Source organism: Podarcis gaigeae, assembly GCF_964106915.1.
Source record: "Podarcis gaigeae genome assembly, chromosome: 11".
Taxonomy (NCBI): Eukaryota; Metazoa; Chordata; class Lepidosauria; order Squamata; family Lacertidae; genus Podarcis; species Podarcis gaigeae.
In genome coordinates, this window is record NC_139687.1 from 62,132,915 (window position 1) to 62,150,334 (window position 17,420).

General features: G+C 46.8%; 1 protein-coding gene across 2 annotated transcripts in view; it reads right to left on the reverse strand.

Moving 5' to 3' along the window:
* The window catches only part of SPMIP6 (sperm microtubule inner protein 6), a 31,887-nt gene extending 25,970 nt beyond the window's left edge, over window positions 1–5,917 (reverse strand). For both annotated transcript variants that reach the window (XM_083702938.1, XM_083702936.1), the window contains exon 1: window positions 5,595–5,917. In XM_083702938.1, coding sequence (XP_083559064.1) covers window positions 5,595–5,729 — 135 coding nt within the window. In that variant the 5' untranslated portion in view covers window positions 5,730–5,917. The remainder of the gene's footprint in view (window positions 1–5,594) is intronic.
* Window positions 5,918–17,420: the final 11,503 nt, after the last annotated feature.

Below are 17,420 nucleotides of genomic sequence, written 5' to 3' on the forward strand. Positions count from 1 at the left end.
GGGCTCATCTTCCAGCGTCATATCTTTTATATGCCTGTTGTCTTTGTCCATGGAGTTTTCTTGGCAGGGATACTGGAGTGGCTTGCCGGTTCCTCCTCCAGGTGGATCACGTTTGGTCAAAACTCTCCACTATGACCTGTTCATCTTGGGTGCCCTGCTCGGCATAGTTCATAGCTTCTCTGAGTTCTTCAAGCCCCTTCGCCACGGCAAGGCAGTGATCCATGAAGGGGACCTCTAAACTATGGTTATTCATGGACCTTAAGGTCCTCTGCGCGGCAGACCAGAGAGGCAGTCGCATAAGTACGAGGGCCCTAAGCCCTAAGCCTTACCCTGTGTATGCCTGCTATCACTTCAATTGGTGAAATAATTCCCATTTGGCATTTGGAAGAACTTGATCTTTTATTGGGCAGCATGTACCCTTTGGAACTCCCTGCCTCTTGATTTCAGCTAGTGACCTTCACTAAACTTTTTCTTTTTTTCTTTTCTTTTTTGGTGCCTGCTAAAAACAACCTTGCTTAGACGAGCCTCCCCAGAAGTTTAGGAAGTTGATGCGATTTTTAATCTGTTTTTTAGCCTACGGCTGTTTTAGCTTTATGAGAGCTTTCCATGATTGTTGTTAAGTTTTCTTATTTATAATTTTGTTGTTTCGTTCTTTCTGTCAAATGTTTTGAGGGTTTTTTTGGTGTGTGTGTGTGTGGTTTTTTTTACAACCAAGGGGTGGTGTATAAATCTTATGAAACAAACAGTGAATGAATAATTATATATTTTCATGGACCAGCCTCCAGAGCAGTCAAGCACAGCTCCCCCTATGAGACAGCCTTGCTAAAATGACCTATTAGCCTCCTGCCTGTGCTCTCAGTCACAGCTTTGGGACTGGTCTGGACTGTTATATTTATAGGCAGGAAACCTGCTCTGTGCAAGACCTACTAGACCGCTCCTTCCCAAATTTGGGGGGGGGGGGGTCGGAGAGGAGGATGTGAGCGTGCTTTTAAGGTCAAAGCATTCCTTAAAAATTTAAACCGCTGTGGAAGTTATTTCCTTACTCTGCCCAGCATTGAGTCTACTGACTATACAGCACGCAGTCACAAGAAACAAGTTCCGCAGCTAAGATAATTCAGTGCATCCGCCTTATTTGTCTGTGGACATCTGCTGATGAAGATAAGGAGTTCTGCTTGTTTCGTTTTGTTTAAAAACCGCAGCAGGGAGGTGGATTCAAGGCCAAGTCTGCAAGGCACGGGAGTCAGCTCACCACCCTTCCCAGTTACTGCTACACAGAGCAGTTGCTATTCATAGTTTTCCCCTCCCACTTTTGAAATACGTACAAACTTTAACCACATTAATGTATGCCCCTTCGTCCACCCCATCTTTCTGGGCTTGTTTGGCACCATAATGCATTAAGAAAACTAAAATGGCAAATGTTATTTCTGCTGCATAATTTCGTGGCTGCCTTTGTTTTATGGCGTTTCTGTGCAACATCTTGTGGCTGAGTGGAGTTTTGAGTTGTTGTTGTTTTTTTAATAGCCCTTCACAAATGAAAGGCAGTGTATAAACTAAGCAAATAAACAAATGCCAACTCACACAAACTATGAAAAATGCCAGTTACAGATAGGTAGCCGTGTTGGTCTGCCATAGTCAAAAAAAAAAAAAAACAAAAAAAAACACCTTCCAGTAGCACACTTCAATCTCCCAGGACACTTCAATCTCCCAGGACATTCTATACAAGATCTCAAAGTAGCTGTTTTACTACAAAGGAATTTCAGAAATAGACTGGAAAGAGAAGCTGCTGAATTGCAACTTATTACCAAACTTAAAACCATGGAGAGACCTGGTCTGAACAAAGACATTGGATTCTTATCTCATTATACATGACAAAGCCATTTTTCACCTTCTCACCCCTTGCTTTTTCCTGTAAGACCTATTGCAGTCGTTAAGAGTCGTCAACAGGCTCATCACAGCTATCTGCCAATCACCCATTCCCACCACCCTTCTGAGTAATACCCCTCCCCACCTTCTCACTATATAGAAGGATCTGGTAACTTCTGTTTCAGTGTATCTGAAGAAGTGTGCATGCACACAAAAGCTCATACCAAGAACTAACTTAGTTGGTCTTTAAGGTGCTACTGGAAGGATTATTTTTTGTTTTGACTATGAAAAATGCCCCCATGGTTGCTATTTTAAGCATAGCATGGTTGCCGTTTTTGAGGCATTTGGGTCACGAAATCTGCAGTCTTTGGGACTAGTTTGTTAATTGCATTTATATCTTCGGGTCCTAGTCTGAAACTTTAACTACTGCACCACACTGGGGTTGCGGTTATGTGGGTTGTCGTTGCCATTAATGGTTTTTAAATTAATTGTGTGGTTTGAATTTGATACTTATCCAACAAGTTATAGCGCTTTGGTCTTTGTTTATGACATACTGTGCTCCTTTCAGCTGCTGTCAGCTGAACTCGGGAACTCCTGAGTGGGCCTGACTCTGGCAGCACAGATGGCATTGGGTAGAAGATTTAAACAGTGCAAAATTCAAGCTGGACTTGCAAAGGAAGAAGCAGGTGGCTTTACCTGCAAGGAGGAGAGCGTAGCAGGAAGGAAACAGCCCTGCATATCAAATTGGGACCCCTGTCAGGCCTAAGATGTCCTGAGGTTCCCCACCTGTGATTGATGCTATGCCGCCCTGGGCTCGAGATTGGAGAAAGGGGAGGATATACAAATATATATATAAAATATCTAGCTTGTTGGCTGCCCAGTACAACCCACTCCTGCGATTCCCTTCCAACTCTTTGGTTCTGTGATTCTAGGGCCTACCTTACAGGGTTGTTGTGAAATAACTGCATGCAATACAGTGGCACCTCAGGTTACATACGCTTCAGCTTACAGACTCCGTTAACCCAGAAATAGAGCTTCAGGTTAGGAACTTTGCTTCAGGATGAGAACAGAAATCATGCTCCGGCGACGCGGCAGCAGCAGGAGGCCCCATTAGCTAAAGTGGTGCTCCAGGTTAAGAACAGTTTCAGGTTAAGTACGGACCTCCGGAACGAACTAAGTACTTAACCCGAGGTACCACTGTACTGCCCAAGGCATCTACGAGTGAAGAATACACGCGCAATGGGTTTGGGAGGACCTAGTAAACAAGATTGAAGCCAAGTGCACAGTTGCTGGAGCAGCATTGCTTGACCTGGAGCACCCCACTGAGGCTAGCGGCGGAACTGGGAGGAACTGGGTAGGGTGGCGTGGCTCATGCCTTCCTGGGTGCTGGCTCTGGGAGTAGGGCTCTGGCATGATCTAGAAAGCTGTGATATCAATGTAATAACTAAACAGTGGAAAGGCAGGTGTTGCTTGATGGAAACCTAGCAAACATTGGGGGTGGGGATCACTGTATCGTGTACCACCAGTGGGGGGTGATGGTGGTTTGGCAGCATGCAGGCTGGGAAAGTAGCTTAGGGACAGAGCCTTGGACAGAAACCACTTTTCTGAATGAGCTTCGCTTCGGAGATCGACTTAATTTTTACTGCCTGTGCGCCATCTACGCAGCAGAGGGCGCCGCTTTCCCAAAGACAGACCAAAGACCAGGAAGGTTTTGGTGTTTTCACACAACCATCTTCATCTTTTCCTGGGGAGCCAGCTCGCTCTCCCATTCCCAGACTTGCTGTAGTGGGATTCCCAGGCCAAACGGCAAAAGCCCCCAAGAGGCATGGAGCCATAGAATGTTGATAATGCAAGCTTGATACATTTATAGTACCGAAACATTGAGGATTTTTAATGTTGTGATATTTGCTATTACGTTGTTATGAAATTCTTTTTCCAGTAGTTGGTGCACTCCTGTTATAAGCCATATTGGTAAAGGTAAAGGGACCCCTGACCATGAGGTCGTCGTGGCCGACTCTGGGGTTGCGGCGTTCATCTTGCTTTATTGGCCGAGGGAGCCGGCATACAGCTTCTGGGTCATGTGGCCAGCATGACTAAGCTGCTTCTGGTGAACCAGAGCAGCGCATGGAAACGCCGTTTACCTTCCCGCCGGAGCAGTACCTATTTATCTACTTGCACTTTGACGTTCTTATGAACTGCTAGGTTGGCAGGAGCAGGGACCGAGCAATGGGAGCTCACTCCGTCGCGGGGATTCGAACCGCCGACCTTCTGATTGGCAAGCCCAAGAGGCTCTGTGGTTTAACCCACAGCGCCACCCTTAAGCACTATTCTTTTTGTGGAAAAGCAGGATACAAATAAAATTAATGATGAGTGCCTTATTCATGCCTGTTGTCATAAGCTCAGGTTGGGTGTGGAGCCCACCTTGTCCCACAACTCGGGGGGAAGCTTGCTCCTCTCAAAGCCTATTAATGCACAATTTCCCTTCCTTCTCATTATAACTCTCTTCAAAGCTCTTTCCCCCCCTGCAAGGCCTCTGGCTCCATCCCCTTAACCCCCCATTGCTAGCTGCAACCTCAAACTCACAAAATGAATTTAAAAAGCGACAAAGGTAAGGAACCTGCTGTACAAATTTCCCTGGGGCACCTGGCTGGACACGGTGGGAGACCCAGCAACTCTGTGTGGCTCCTGAATCTCTTGCAGCCAGGAAGTGTTATTAGGCCCCCTTTATGCAGAGGCATTATTGCCACATGGGAGTTTAACCAAAGAGCCCCATTGGATCATGCCAGCACCCCTTCGGGTCCAGTGCCCTTTCTTCCAGCAGCCAAGCAGAGGCTCAGATGGGAAGTGCACAAGCAGAGCGGGAGCACAAGAGCACATTCTCCTTCTGTAGTTTCCAGCAACTGCTTTTCAGAGGTATCCTGCTAATAGCCAACAACAGAGCCTTCTCTGCCATGAACTTGTCCGATCCTCTTTCAAAGCCAACCAAGTTGGTGGCCATCTCTACTTTAAATCATGCACTGTGTGACAATCCCTTTTGTCTCTTTGGGATCTTGCAACACTCAGCTTCCTTGGAGAGGTAAGGGTAAGGTAAAGGACCCCTGGACAGTTAAGTCCAGCCAAAGGGGTGTGGTGCTCATCTCGCTTTCAGGCCGAGGGAGTTGGCGTTTGTCCACAGACAGCTTTCCGGGTCATGTGGCCAGCAGTACTAAACCGCTTCTGGCACAACAGGACACCGTGACGGAATCCAGAGTGCACGGAAATGCCGTTTACCTTCCCACCAGAGTGGTACCTATTTATCTACTTGCGCTGACATGCTTTCAAACTGCTAGGTTGGCAGGAGCTGGGACAGAGCAACGGGAGCTCACCCCGTTGCGGGGATTCGAACCAATGACCTTCCAATCGGCAAGACCAAGAGGCTCAGTGGTTTAGACCACAAAGCCACCTGTGTCCCTCGTTCCCTGGAGAGCTGCTAGTGTTACAAGGGGATACAGACGATTTCCTTTGTGCCATGTATAATTTTACACACCTCTGTCATGCCTCCTCCTCCCCTTTCCTTTCCAGCCATTCTCAACCTGTGGGTCCCCAGATGTTGTTGGACTACAACTCCCATCATCCCTGAGCTCTGGCCTTGCTAGCTAGGGGTGATGGGAGTTGTAGCTCAAGAACATCTGGGGACCCACAGGTTGAGAAAGGCTGCTTTAGACCAAACCGCCCCTCTCCAAGGGTTGTACCTGCGTCAGGAACTTGTTTTCACTCCACAGGGCCAACGGAGCCTCATCGTAGGCCTTCTTCATGGTATTTGGAGCCCTGTAGGAGTCCGTGTAGGTGCTGATGGGGGTCTTGGTTTTGTTGGCGAAGAGGAACATCTTGACTCAGGGACTGGCAGATCTTGGAGAACTTGGGAGTCACTGGGATAACTGGTGGGGTACACTTCATCAGAAGGGGCGTCTTGAGCCTCAACTTCATTGAGTTCACGGATCTCCCCCCAGCTGTTGCTGCCGTGACTGGTCAGAAGGGGAGAGGGGCTCTTCATGCCGGTGGGGCAAAATTGGTGAGTGGCTTTTCTTGAGGGTCATAGCCCCTCCCAGCAGCCAGCCTCTTGCATCACGTGTGATGTCACAGTTGGCAGGGTCAGTGCTGCAGAAGTGGGGGGAGAAGGCCCAGAAAGGCATGATGGGGATAAGGGCCAAAGGCTTTGAGTAGGAGAAGTGGCTGGTTCTGTGGCAAGGGGGGCTGGCTGGCTGGCTTGGAATCTGCGCCTTGCTGCCCCCTGGAATCAGGGGGAGCCCCCCTCTCCCATTGGAGGAGACCTGCCTTGGAAATCCTCCCTCCCTCCCTAGCAAGCGATCTACTTCCTAGCTGCACATTGCATGCTCTCCTGTTTATCACTGTTTTTAAGCTCTGAAGTCACTGTCGCGATAGGCAGACGAGATGCTAGCAAAGCCTGTAGCAGAATCTCTCCTATCCAAAAGCACTTGGGTCATGCAGACCTAGAAAAGTGAGGTCAAGGAGAAGACTGTGGCAGGTAATGGATGGGAGAAAGCTGCTCTGTGGCATCCACTTGCTTGAGGAAGGATCTGCACAGCCCTTCCTCTTCAGAGCACAGAGCCTGTGAGTTTGCAAAATGCTCCCTCTTGTGGGGACTAATGGGCTTTTGCAATTTTTTTTTTTAACTTCGCACATCAAGTCGTCTGCAAAGGAACCTCTTGAGAGCAGCTGCTACATTGCAGAGCGTAGAAGCATATCCTATGGTGTATACTTAAGCTGTCACGGGGTACAGACACCCACCTACCCGGGTGTATTCTGCAAGTGCACAGTAGAGCACAACACACTCCCTTGCACTTTCTATCACAGATGATCAGTAAGAGCAAACAATTTTTCTGGTAGGGAAATTTGTCAGTTATTGCTCATCTTCTGACCGAGGACTCCCCAAAGTTATTTAATGCACCATTTGAAATCATCTGCACAATGACACTAAGCATCACTTGGAAGTCCACATCCGGATTGAAGCAGGTTTTTAGCTACCTGCTGTGGAATCGGTGCACAAGTGACCCTCACTGCTGGAATATTCACATAACAGCACTGCAAAAGGATATTCTGAACCGGTCCTTAAGAGTGAGGATCAATGGTTTAAATCAAACCACTAACTGGGGTGGGGAGGGAGGAAGAAGAGGAGAGTCCCTATTTCTACTCCCATCTCTGCTATGAGGCATGGATACATATTTTTACAGAAATATGTGCGAAAAAACAAGACACAATTGACTGGATCGGAAGCACAGAGAAGCCTGCTTTGAACATGATTCAAGAACTGGGCCTGTGCAGAGTGCGGCAACAGCTTAACTAGATTTCAGAGATCCGCTCAGGGCAGCTGCTTTGCAAATGGAATACAGTAGGTGCAGCTAGGAACTGCAAGGGTTGCCAGGAAGTAGGAAACTCCAGCCTCGCGAGTCCATTTTTGGTCTCTCTGTGCGGTGCGTACAATGGGATGGAGTGGGGGGGGGTTTGGTTGTGGAAGGGCAGGTTCCTGCAAATGCTCTGCCACACAGCATCCCTGGAGAACCTTCTGCCACGTAGCTTCCTTTAGAGACCATACATCCGTGTTGTGAGACGGGTTAAAAGTGTGTCTGTAATGCACATCTGTCATGGGCTAAAAATTAGGCTGTTGCATGCAAGCCCCTCAAGCTCACAAGTTTCCTGGGGTTAACTAGTGAAGGTGCTAGTCATGGAATGTTCAAGATGAGGATAGCTTCTGTTAACAGATGTGCAAGGTCCATCTACATTGCAATAAATATTACCTATGGCCTAGTAATATGGAGGTTGTATGTCCTGCAGAAAATGAACTTGATTGAAATGGGGCAGTTGAGAAAGTGGTGAGCGAGCTAAAAGGAGCAGGTCACACACCTGTTAGGTACTGGAGAAGCTGTGCACTTATGACAGGAAGGGCAATTGGGCATCATGTTTTAGGCTCAAAAAATTATTTGCTGACAGATTTTTGGAATTACAGGGAGAAAGTTGTCCTCTTCTCTTCTTCCCCAGTGGTTGAGAGACACCCAATGAAGCTGCAGAGGCAGGTTTCATATCTATGCTTTTTTTAATATTAATTCTGTTACGCTACACACATCCAGTAACAATGATAAATACTGCAATGGAAATGTTAAAAAAATATTATACATGTTTCATGTCTTCCAAAAACCACATTTCAAAAATAAATTAATGCATAAACCTGTTGGTAAATCATAACAATAATAATAATAATAATAAAATAATACACAACTGAACGGATCTGTTTAAGGCAGTATTCTACATGATGGGAAAATGAGGACTGTGCTACATCATTTGAATCAGAAAGCAAAAGTCAAGACAAACATTTGCTAGAAGACGGAGGCTGGCTTACTATGAGTGGGCATAAACCAATAGGAGAGAGTCCCAACTCCACCACCCTAAACCTGTTTCTGTGGCAAGGTTAAAAGGGCAGCGAGGCAATAGGTGTCTCCCAAAGCATTGCAGAACAGAGCCAAGCTTTAACACCCAACATGGATTTCCAATCAATCAATAGTTTAGACCAGCTATGCCCAAGCTAGTGCCCTCCTGATGTTTTGTACTACAATTCCCCATCAGCTCCAGCCAGCTGAGATTGGGAAAGGCTGATTCAGACTGAGTACCCATCTCACTTTTGGTTGTCTGGCACACCCAAGAGCCAGACGTTGGTGGGAATTCAAAGCTTGGCTCGTGATCAGCAATGTATGTCAAGGGCTCCTCCTGCAGGAAGAGTCTCAGCAATTGATGCCCAGTCATCCAGGTTCTCTGGCCCTGCAGAACACAGTTCCGAGGAGGTGACACTCCTGAAAGGATTGGCATTTAAAGAGACGTTTTTCCAGTTTGGGAGCACAGACACACGTAAGACGCATTTCCTCTAAGACTGCTTTCTCTCGAAGACACCACTTCCTCGGCAAATACGTTTACACACAATCAGTCATGGCACATATTACAGGGAGAACACAGAAGTCATGCACTGGATCATGTCCGCTGTACCAGAACAGCATCACGTCCTGATGCAGCAGCCCTGATAACTTTGCCACGGAGCAGAGTGGAGGGCAGGCGCGGTTCAGCAGATAGTGCAAAAAGGTAAAAACGAAAAAACGAAGGTCGCCTCGCCCTCCACAAAATAAATAAGAAGGAAAACAGCTGTTTCCTGCGAGCTTCTTCTATAGGACCCCTCCACTTCTCCCAAATGAATTGTCGTGTGCGCAAAAAAAGGTCAGGGCAGATCTTACCCATCCGCCGTTGGTAGTGAGGTGCAGGTTGCCCAAAAGCCACAGACAGATCAACTAAGACTTCCGAAAGAATTCCCAGAAAGATAATTGCTACAACACAGGTTAAAAGAAACAACCATGAGTGAAGGATTGGCCGGGGTGAGGAGTGGAAAACAATTTGTAGCCACGTTTTATGTCCCACAGAGCCACTTGCAGCCACAGCAACCACCGAACACACAAGACACCCAAGCAGCTGGTGTGGCTGCCATGTTTCTATGCGCACCCACGAAGGAACTGCGCTCCAGAATCCTCCAACACATCACTGCGCTGTGGCATGTCTCTCTTGGAATGTGTGGGCCAGCTGTTTCAGGGTGTTCAGGGCAGGCCCTGAAATGTGCCAGAAATGTGAGGTTGGGAAAGAGCCAACTGGGAGGGCCATTTCAACAGAACAGACCTGGACTGTTGGGGGGGGGGGTTGGGGGGGGAGTGGGAAAGAAAACATTAACTGTGAAAAATCAAGGTGTGAACGATGGATTTGTGCAATTTAACAAGGCTTGTGAGTCTAGAACTAACCACTGGACACGGATACCAAGGTTTACCTGTGACAACTAAATTACACTTGTACGGCTCTTGCGGCCATTCAACCACCCCCTATTTGCCTGCAACTCCTCTAGTTCTCTCTAAACTTTTGTTTAGAAACAGAGGGGGATATGTGGCATGGCATCCTACGATTTTGTGTTTTCACCTAACCCCCTCACTGCAGCACATAAACAGAGGGACCCTGATCTTGCCTACGTACAACACAGAGCTTTACTCAAGGGTGCCGTGACATGTCGCAGTATCTCCCAGTTTGCCAGAGCTGCTTCAAATGCCAGTTGGAACTGGTGGGCTCGGCCAGGCAGAGAAGAGACTCCTGGCTGTGCTTGTGACAGATCCAAGAGTTTTCAGATAAGAGCTGCCATCACTGAACAAGAAGCCCAACGGGAGACAGTGCTCAGACAACCTGTCTCCCTGCCTGGCTAATAGCTGCAGAGTGTTCAGCAGTCACCTATCGGCACTTGCTCCCGACTACAGAAGCAGTTGAGAAAAAGAGTTTGGTTCCTCCCTCCAATAGGACAGGAACACAGAACAACACAGAGGGGAGACTGCAACCCAAAGGGAGACAGAAGCAGTTAGTAGTGTATAAGGGCAAGGATCCAAAGATCAACTAAGATGCGACAGAATCCCTTAAGCCAAGGGAAGATTGCATCCAGACTGCTTGTTTTGGAAGTATAATGGTAACTTGGTTCTCAAACTTAATCCATTCCGGGAGTCGGTTTGATTCCCGAAACCGCTTGGAAACCAAGGCACGACTTCTGATTGGCTGCAGGAGCTTCCTGCATCCAAGCGGAAGCCGTGGAAGCTGCGTCGGACGTCCGGCTTCTGAAAAACGTTCACAAACCTGAACGCTCACTTCCGGGTTTGCGGCGTTCAGGAGCTGATTTGTTTGGGAGCCAAGTCGTTTGAGTACCAAGGTACCACTGTACAACCATGTCAAGCCAAGAGGAAAGGGCAATGCTCTGCTTGAATGCTCCCCCAGCGGTGAGTTTTGAATAGGGCACAGCAAGATCAAGTACTTCTAAAAGCTTACATGGAATTCTCCAGCAATGCAGCTGAGGGGTGCCCCCACTCACTCCACAACAGTCAAGCGATCCTTAGTTTGGCATGACCAGATTACGTCCTTAGTGATCTCCAAATGTACATCCATATAGTATCCTCTGTGAAATAGCAATGAACAAGAGATAGGTTCTTTCCCGGTAGTTAACCGGCTCACTTAGCTCTCAAGTTAAAAGCACCAAGCAGCTTTGGTGGCTCTCAATGCCAGCTCTGCATTTTGGGTACTGCTGTAGCTCTCCCTCTTCCTGTGAGATCAGAAGCATCCCTCACTGACCAACCGACCGACCCCTACTTATGTCATTGCTTTGCGTTAAGTTTTCCTTGAGATGTTCACTCTTGTTGAGCACAGATCAGAGCAGTCCCAAGAAGGTCATGTGTGCTAAGGTTGTGATGAAAAGGGATGGAACTGATGCAGAAAGCGGTTAGGATCTCTTTTAAAAGTTTCAGGTGTGTAACAAATGGATAAAGTAATCTCAGTGCTTTTTTCACAAGGAGCCAAGGACCAAAGAGACCAGAGAGATTGGCTTATTTAGAGTTTGCAGAGGCCCTAAAATATGGCATCTTTAAGAAGGCATCAGATGTCCGGATGTGTAACATGGAAAGCACAGACATGTGAGACTGAGCATCCCTTCAGCATGTGAGATTTCTCCCAGAGCATCAGCCTGTCTCCAGCATGAATTTTAATGAGTTGTATCATAATCTTGGTCTCCCTTGATATCAGGCGACTTCTTAGATCATAATTTGTTGCTATGGAAACAGCTGTGTCACAGCCAAATCGTCTATCATGAAGTTGAAAAACTAAGCTCCGTTTTCCCTTAAAGATAACCGCTGGAAGAAACCTTGGGTCTCTCCTACAGGCACAAACAAGTGCGGGATTCGGAAAATAGCGGACGTCTACTTGATATGACGGATTAAAAGAATTGCAGTGCTGATGAAGAATGCAAAGAGGAAATTGTAAACTGCAATTCACAGACTCTGAAGCGCCACCGACTCTGAGAAGTGGCTTGGTGAAAAACTACAGGTCCCAGAATGCAAGACAGGGCCACGGTTTGCTGACTTACTTGAATCTTGATGGAGGCAAATCTGCAAGAAGCTGCCTGCTATGCAGACGGAATCCTTCTGCATGAGACTCTAAGGTGCTGGAATGCAGAAGAGCAAAACCTACAAAGTGGCTTCACTTTTCAGAAGCCACTTTTGACATATTTTGTGCCAGACAAAAACAATTACATGCTCCCAAATGACATGTCTACATGTAACTTCATGTACATGAAGCAAACCTACAGGAATCCTCAATACAATCGTACCTTGGATCCCGAACACCTTGGCATTCAGGTGTTTTGGCTCCCAAACGCTGCAAACCTGGAATTGAGTGTTCCGGTTTGCAAACGTTCTTTGGAACCAGAATGTCCGACAGGGCTTCTGTGGCTTCCGATTGGCTGCAGGAGCTTCCTGCAGCCAATCAGAAGCCACGCTTTGGTTTCTGAATGTTTTGGAACAGATTCCGTTAGAAGTCCAAAGTACGACTGTGTAAAATGACTGTGAGGCCATGCTTTGGGTGTAATGGAGCAACTCTTCCAGTCCTGTTGTATGTATGAAAAGAGGCTGAGAGCAAAAAGGATCCAGGTATTACCAAGTTCTGAGCACAAAAATCAGAGAAAGTCACAGGCAGATGGAAAGAAAGAAAGAAAGAAAGAGAGAGAGAGAGAGAGAGAGAGAGAGGGAGAGAGAGAGAAGGGAAGGGGGTAAGCAAAGAACAGGAGACCTGAAAGGTATAGTGCCATGTCCAAAAATTAGTAACATGCAACAAGGCATAATTCATTCTCTTAAGAGTAGCCACATTTCCGCAAGGTTTAGAAAATAATAATAACAACAGACTCAAGGAGGAGCTTGAAATACAAGAGAATTGAATATTGCAACTTAGTTTGTTGTGCGCACAAGAAAGGAGGAATTTTCATGTTCCTCATGTGCTGGCTACTCCAAGGATCCTGCTGGTTATTCTGTTCTCCTACTTCCTGTGCCCTGGGGGTTCACTGTCCCTCTTTGTCTTTCCCTCTAGCTGTTGAGGAGGCTGCACTGCTGGGAGGTCAAGAGCAGCATGGGCCGCAGGAATGCAGAGACGCCATTCCGGCCACCCACAGAAGACATTCTGGCCAAGCTACTTGCAGGGGCACATACTGCCTTCTCTCTCTTTTTGTCTCTGTGCTGCAACCTGCCATTATGTATGCAATCAATTGCAATGTTGCTGCAGGAAGCTGGAATGCTGGGATTGTATTCAATGAAGTCGCTGCATGACTGCAATTGCTTCTGCTCATGTAACAGGAATTCCACTCCCTTTCCTCCTTGCATGTACTACTGCAATCACGTTCTCTGGGCCGCAAAAAATGCTCTGGAGGATTGGGTGAACCCCCAGGGCATATTGGGGGTGGTGGCGGCATGGGGGAGATGAGAAGTTCCATTGTTTGAGCTAAAGTTGTTCAATTCTAGCAATGCATTTGCTGTATACAATTTTCGGTGTCCTGGGAGAGATGGACTATTTTTATCAGCAATTTCTGCTTCTTGTACCCACTGACTGGGAACAGCTTCTGTGGTCTCTTTGACGAAAGCAGCTAACCACTCCTGCTGTTTTGATTAGAAGACTCATTGGTTTCCCTCAAGGTGGAGCCAAGAGATACAGTGGTGCCCCACAAGACGAACGCCTCGCAAGACGGAAAACCCGCTAGACGAAAGGGTTTTCCGTTTTGGAGGCGCTTCGCAAAATGAATTTCCCTATGGGGTTGCTTCGCAAGACGAAAAAATCTTGCGAGTTCCCGTGGGTTTTTTCGCTTTCCCCCCCTTTTCCTAAGCCGTTAAGCCGCTTAACAGCTGATCGCTAGAAGCCGCTAGAGCGCTAATCCGCTAAGCTGTCAATGGGCTTGCTTCGCAAGACGAAAAAACCGCTAGACGAAGAAAATCGCGGAACGGATTCTTTTCGTCTTGCGAGGCACCACTGTACTACCCACTTCAATCTGGCTGCAAGCACTGTTGGGTTTTTTACCGTAAGAAGCTTTTCGCTCCAGGAAGCACCTTGGAGCCCAAGAGTAGGATCCACAGCTCCACTGCATGAAAAAAATAGGGCCCTTAGACGTTATGCAGCAGGAAAAGTCAGCGCTTCCACCAGCTGTGGAGGCTGAGACTTTATATCGTGGGTGCGTAGGTAGAAATACACCCTGGGATGGAAGCCTGGTTAAAATCAGCCGCTGCTTCAAGTCTTCAGAAGGTTTTGGGTTGTGGGGAGAGGAGGGGAGATACCTGACAGGCAGAATATTGCCCAGAGCAACTTGTGGGAAGGGATGCCTCATTTCACATATTTCCCCCCAGCAGCACCAGAAACAAGAAGCCAATATCCAAGTGCATTCAAAATGAGGACATAAGCTTACCATTAATTAAGACTGAATGACTAATGAGGGCTTGCAGGTTAAATGTACATTTGCAGCATTTAAGCTAGCAGATATTTGCATGGCCACAAGTGAAAACGGGCCCTTCCTTTATGCTATTTGATGCTCTAATGTAAATCAAGGCAGTCCAGAAAGGCTTTGAGATCAAAATATCTATAGACACCAAATCCTCTTCCTTCCAGAATACCATCCTGCTTATGGGGAGTGTGATCCAACTGGAACAAATTCTTTCCAAACAGAACTGTCTGGGGTGGCAATCTCTTCCTACTTCAGGATTTCCAAAAGGCAAATGAATCTTCCCGAGTATGTTCTCTTCCTTCCACCCCCACCTGAATTACAGAGCTAGGAAGCAGTTAAGTACATCCCCACAACCTATGGGTGTGGCTCTTCCCTTCTTTAAAATCTGAAGCTAAAATGTGAAAGATGGAAAAATGACTGCTCAGAGCCAAGGCCTGCATGTTGCAGAGACTGAGAGGCAGCCATAATGTAAACTCCTTAATTTTTATAAAGCTGCTTCAAGTTTCTTAGAAGGCCCTTTGCCACATCCATTTTCAAGCATAACCCAGAGATGAAAAGTCTGAATGCAAACACAGGAAGCACGTGCAACAGATATATCATCTTTCACCAATCAGGTGCCCTCCAGCAGTTGGGCTATACAAAGATGTGCTGTTTAGAACTGATGGAGGCCTATAGTCCCGCAACATGTGGATGGCACCAGCTTGGCCGAGGCTGATATGCCCATTGAAGTCCTGTGGTGGGCTGAACTGATGCCCAGCTTGGTCTCTGTGCAATGTGTGAAATGGCCCGAAGAAACTGCAATATAGCAGGATTGTTGGCAAGCTTTCTGTGGCAGCCGCATGGGCTTCAGTCAATACATTCAGCTTTCCTGATGGCAACACCGCATCACTTATTCTCCCCCACTCTTGTATCCACCCCCCTCCTCAGAAAACATACAGACACAAAGCCTAGGAGCCAGGAGAAGCCAAATGGTTTTTTTTTGTTTTGTTTTCCGTTTTATGTCTCTGCACTGACCTCACTAAAACTGTGCCACTACTGAGGATTTTGGTGAACAAGGAAAAGGGAACTGCTGTGGAAATGCACACACCAGGGGGAACAGTTCACAGGTAAGTAAAATAATGTGTAGGACAAATATTTCCAAATCTCATCTCTTCTATGCATGCACGAAAAAGGTTAAATTCAAAGCACAGCCCTTCTTGTCACAATCCAAAAGGCTGGTGGAAAATAGGAAAAAAGTAGTAAGAAAATAAAAACTAGGGATTGCGCACTATCAACTTAAAATGCTGTGTGCAAATTAAATATGGATTAGTTAATCTCTGGGAAGAAGCTCTTAAAAGGAATTAAAATGTGTTTTCCAAATCAATCATCCTAGGCCTAGGTATTATTTCAGATAAGGTAGTTTCACTCCAAGTTCAGAGTTTTCAGTCTCTGCTGGGCTGCTATTCACCACTTGCAGCTCATTTGTTGCTGCGTTTAGGTCTTTGCAGTCTCCCTTAATTTCAAACACCTAGCTCAGTACCCAAACTCCTGATGGCATTTCCCTACCCCCAAATCTCAATGAGGCAATCTTTGTTTTCATTTGCAACCCTTCCTACTCCTTATTTCTCCTGTTCTGGAACAACAAATGGGAGTGACAGTGGCCTTTCAACCAATACTCTTCTGGAAAGAGCAGAGATCACTCTGCATATTGACACAAGGACGACCTGCATGGAATACTGGGATATGTAGTCTCCCCAGGTGACAATACTGCATTGGATGGGAGGAGACTGCAACCCACTTCTTTGTTCTCTAACAGATTTGTGGCAATTCACAAGCACAGCTCCAGTGGAAAGTCTACATGGGGCAAAAAACTTGGCATTCCGAGGAACGGGGCAAACCAATCTGTCATGTGCTTATGGCGTTCGAAGCTTGGCCAATAGAGCCCTCTAAAGAGGTAGAGTATCAAATCATATTTTTTTTAAAGGCAAAGAGCTCACCTGTTTTGTTACAAAGCTTGACACAACCTGAGTCAGCAAGCCGAGTAATACAGGAGCTAATCAAATCTGCCAATTTGCTTCCTGCATGCCTCCATCACCACTGATGGTCTGTGGCCATACAAATGCTGGAAAAGCTTCCCAAAGCACCAAACTGGCTAGCCATGCTGACAACTGATGGGACACTTCTCCAGGCACCAGTCTGTCAATGATGGCAACGTGATGCTGGTGTCAAGACAGCAACACAGGCACTGTATGATGAGCAGCAGAAGCAAGGACGGTCCCTTTCCCTCCCTGGCTTAGAAGTTTCACTTTGTGGCAATCGAAACACCTGGCTCTTGGGAGCTGAAGAGCCACTCACGAGTTTGGGTGTGTGTTTGGGTGAGCCAACACCTTAAGATCAATCTCTTGCATGCGCAGAGCGCACAAAGCCTCTGGGATTAGCTCTACACAACGTCAGGCCACGAAAGGGCAGAAGCTTGACCAACAGAGCCTGTGTGGTCCCTGGAGCCAGAAAAATCTCATTCCGCTAATGCAGGCAGGGGCACACAGCCAACAGCAAAGCATCTCTTTTGTTGCCATTAAAAGGGTATGGGTACGCGGACTTTGTCTCAAAAGTCATACAAATGCTTCTCAACTCCCATTCATGGGAACTTCAGGCAACACTTTAAACCTGATAAACTACATGGTGTTTTGCTTTGCTTTTTTACAATGACAGGCTGGTATTCAGGATTGCAAACACAAGCAAAGGACAAATAAGGGTAGACTTGATTTTTCAGTAAATGTTCTCTTATTAGGCTGTGCAATGCATTATCCTTTGCTTAACGCTTCTTATTTGGAAGCACATTGCAAATGCAACTTTTCTTGCCATTTGCATCTAGTCTATAATCAGTATTTTTTAAAGTTGATTCTTCCTAGCTGACTAGATCTTCCCTTCCTGTACTTCACTCCTGATCCCACCTCCTTATTCAGGGCCAGTCCATCACAGAAGACGTAGGCTCCCCAGGATTGATTCCAGCTTGTTCTTTCATTTCTGGTCAGAGACTTTTGCGTTTCAAACTCTGATTTCAACTCTTGCCCGCTAGAGTGAACTTGGGGAGGGCTCACTGCAACAGCCACATCTGATCTCCTCCGCCCCCTCCAAACTCCTGTATATGAATTTTACAAGCTGAGCCCAAGTCCAAAGGGATCCAATGGGCTTTCCAGACCACGGAGCCGTATCT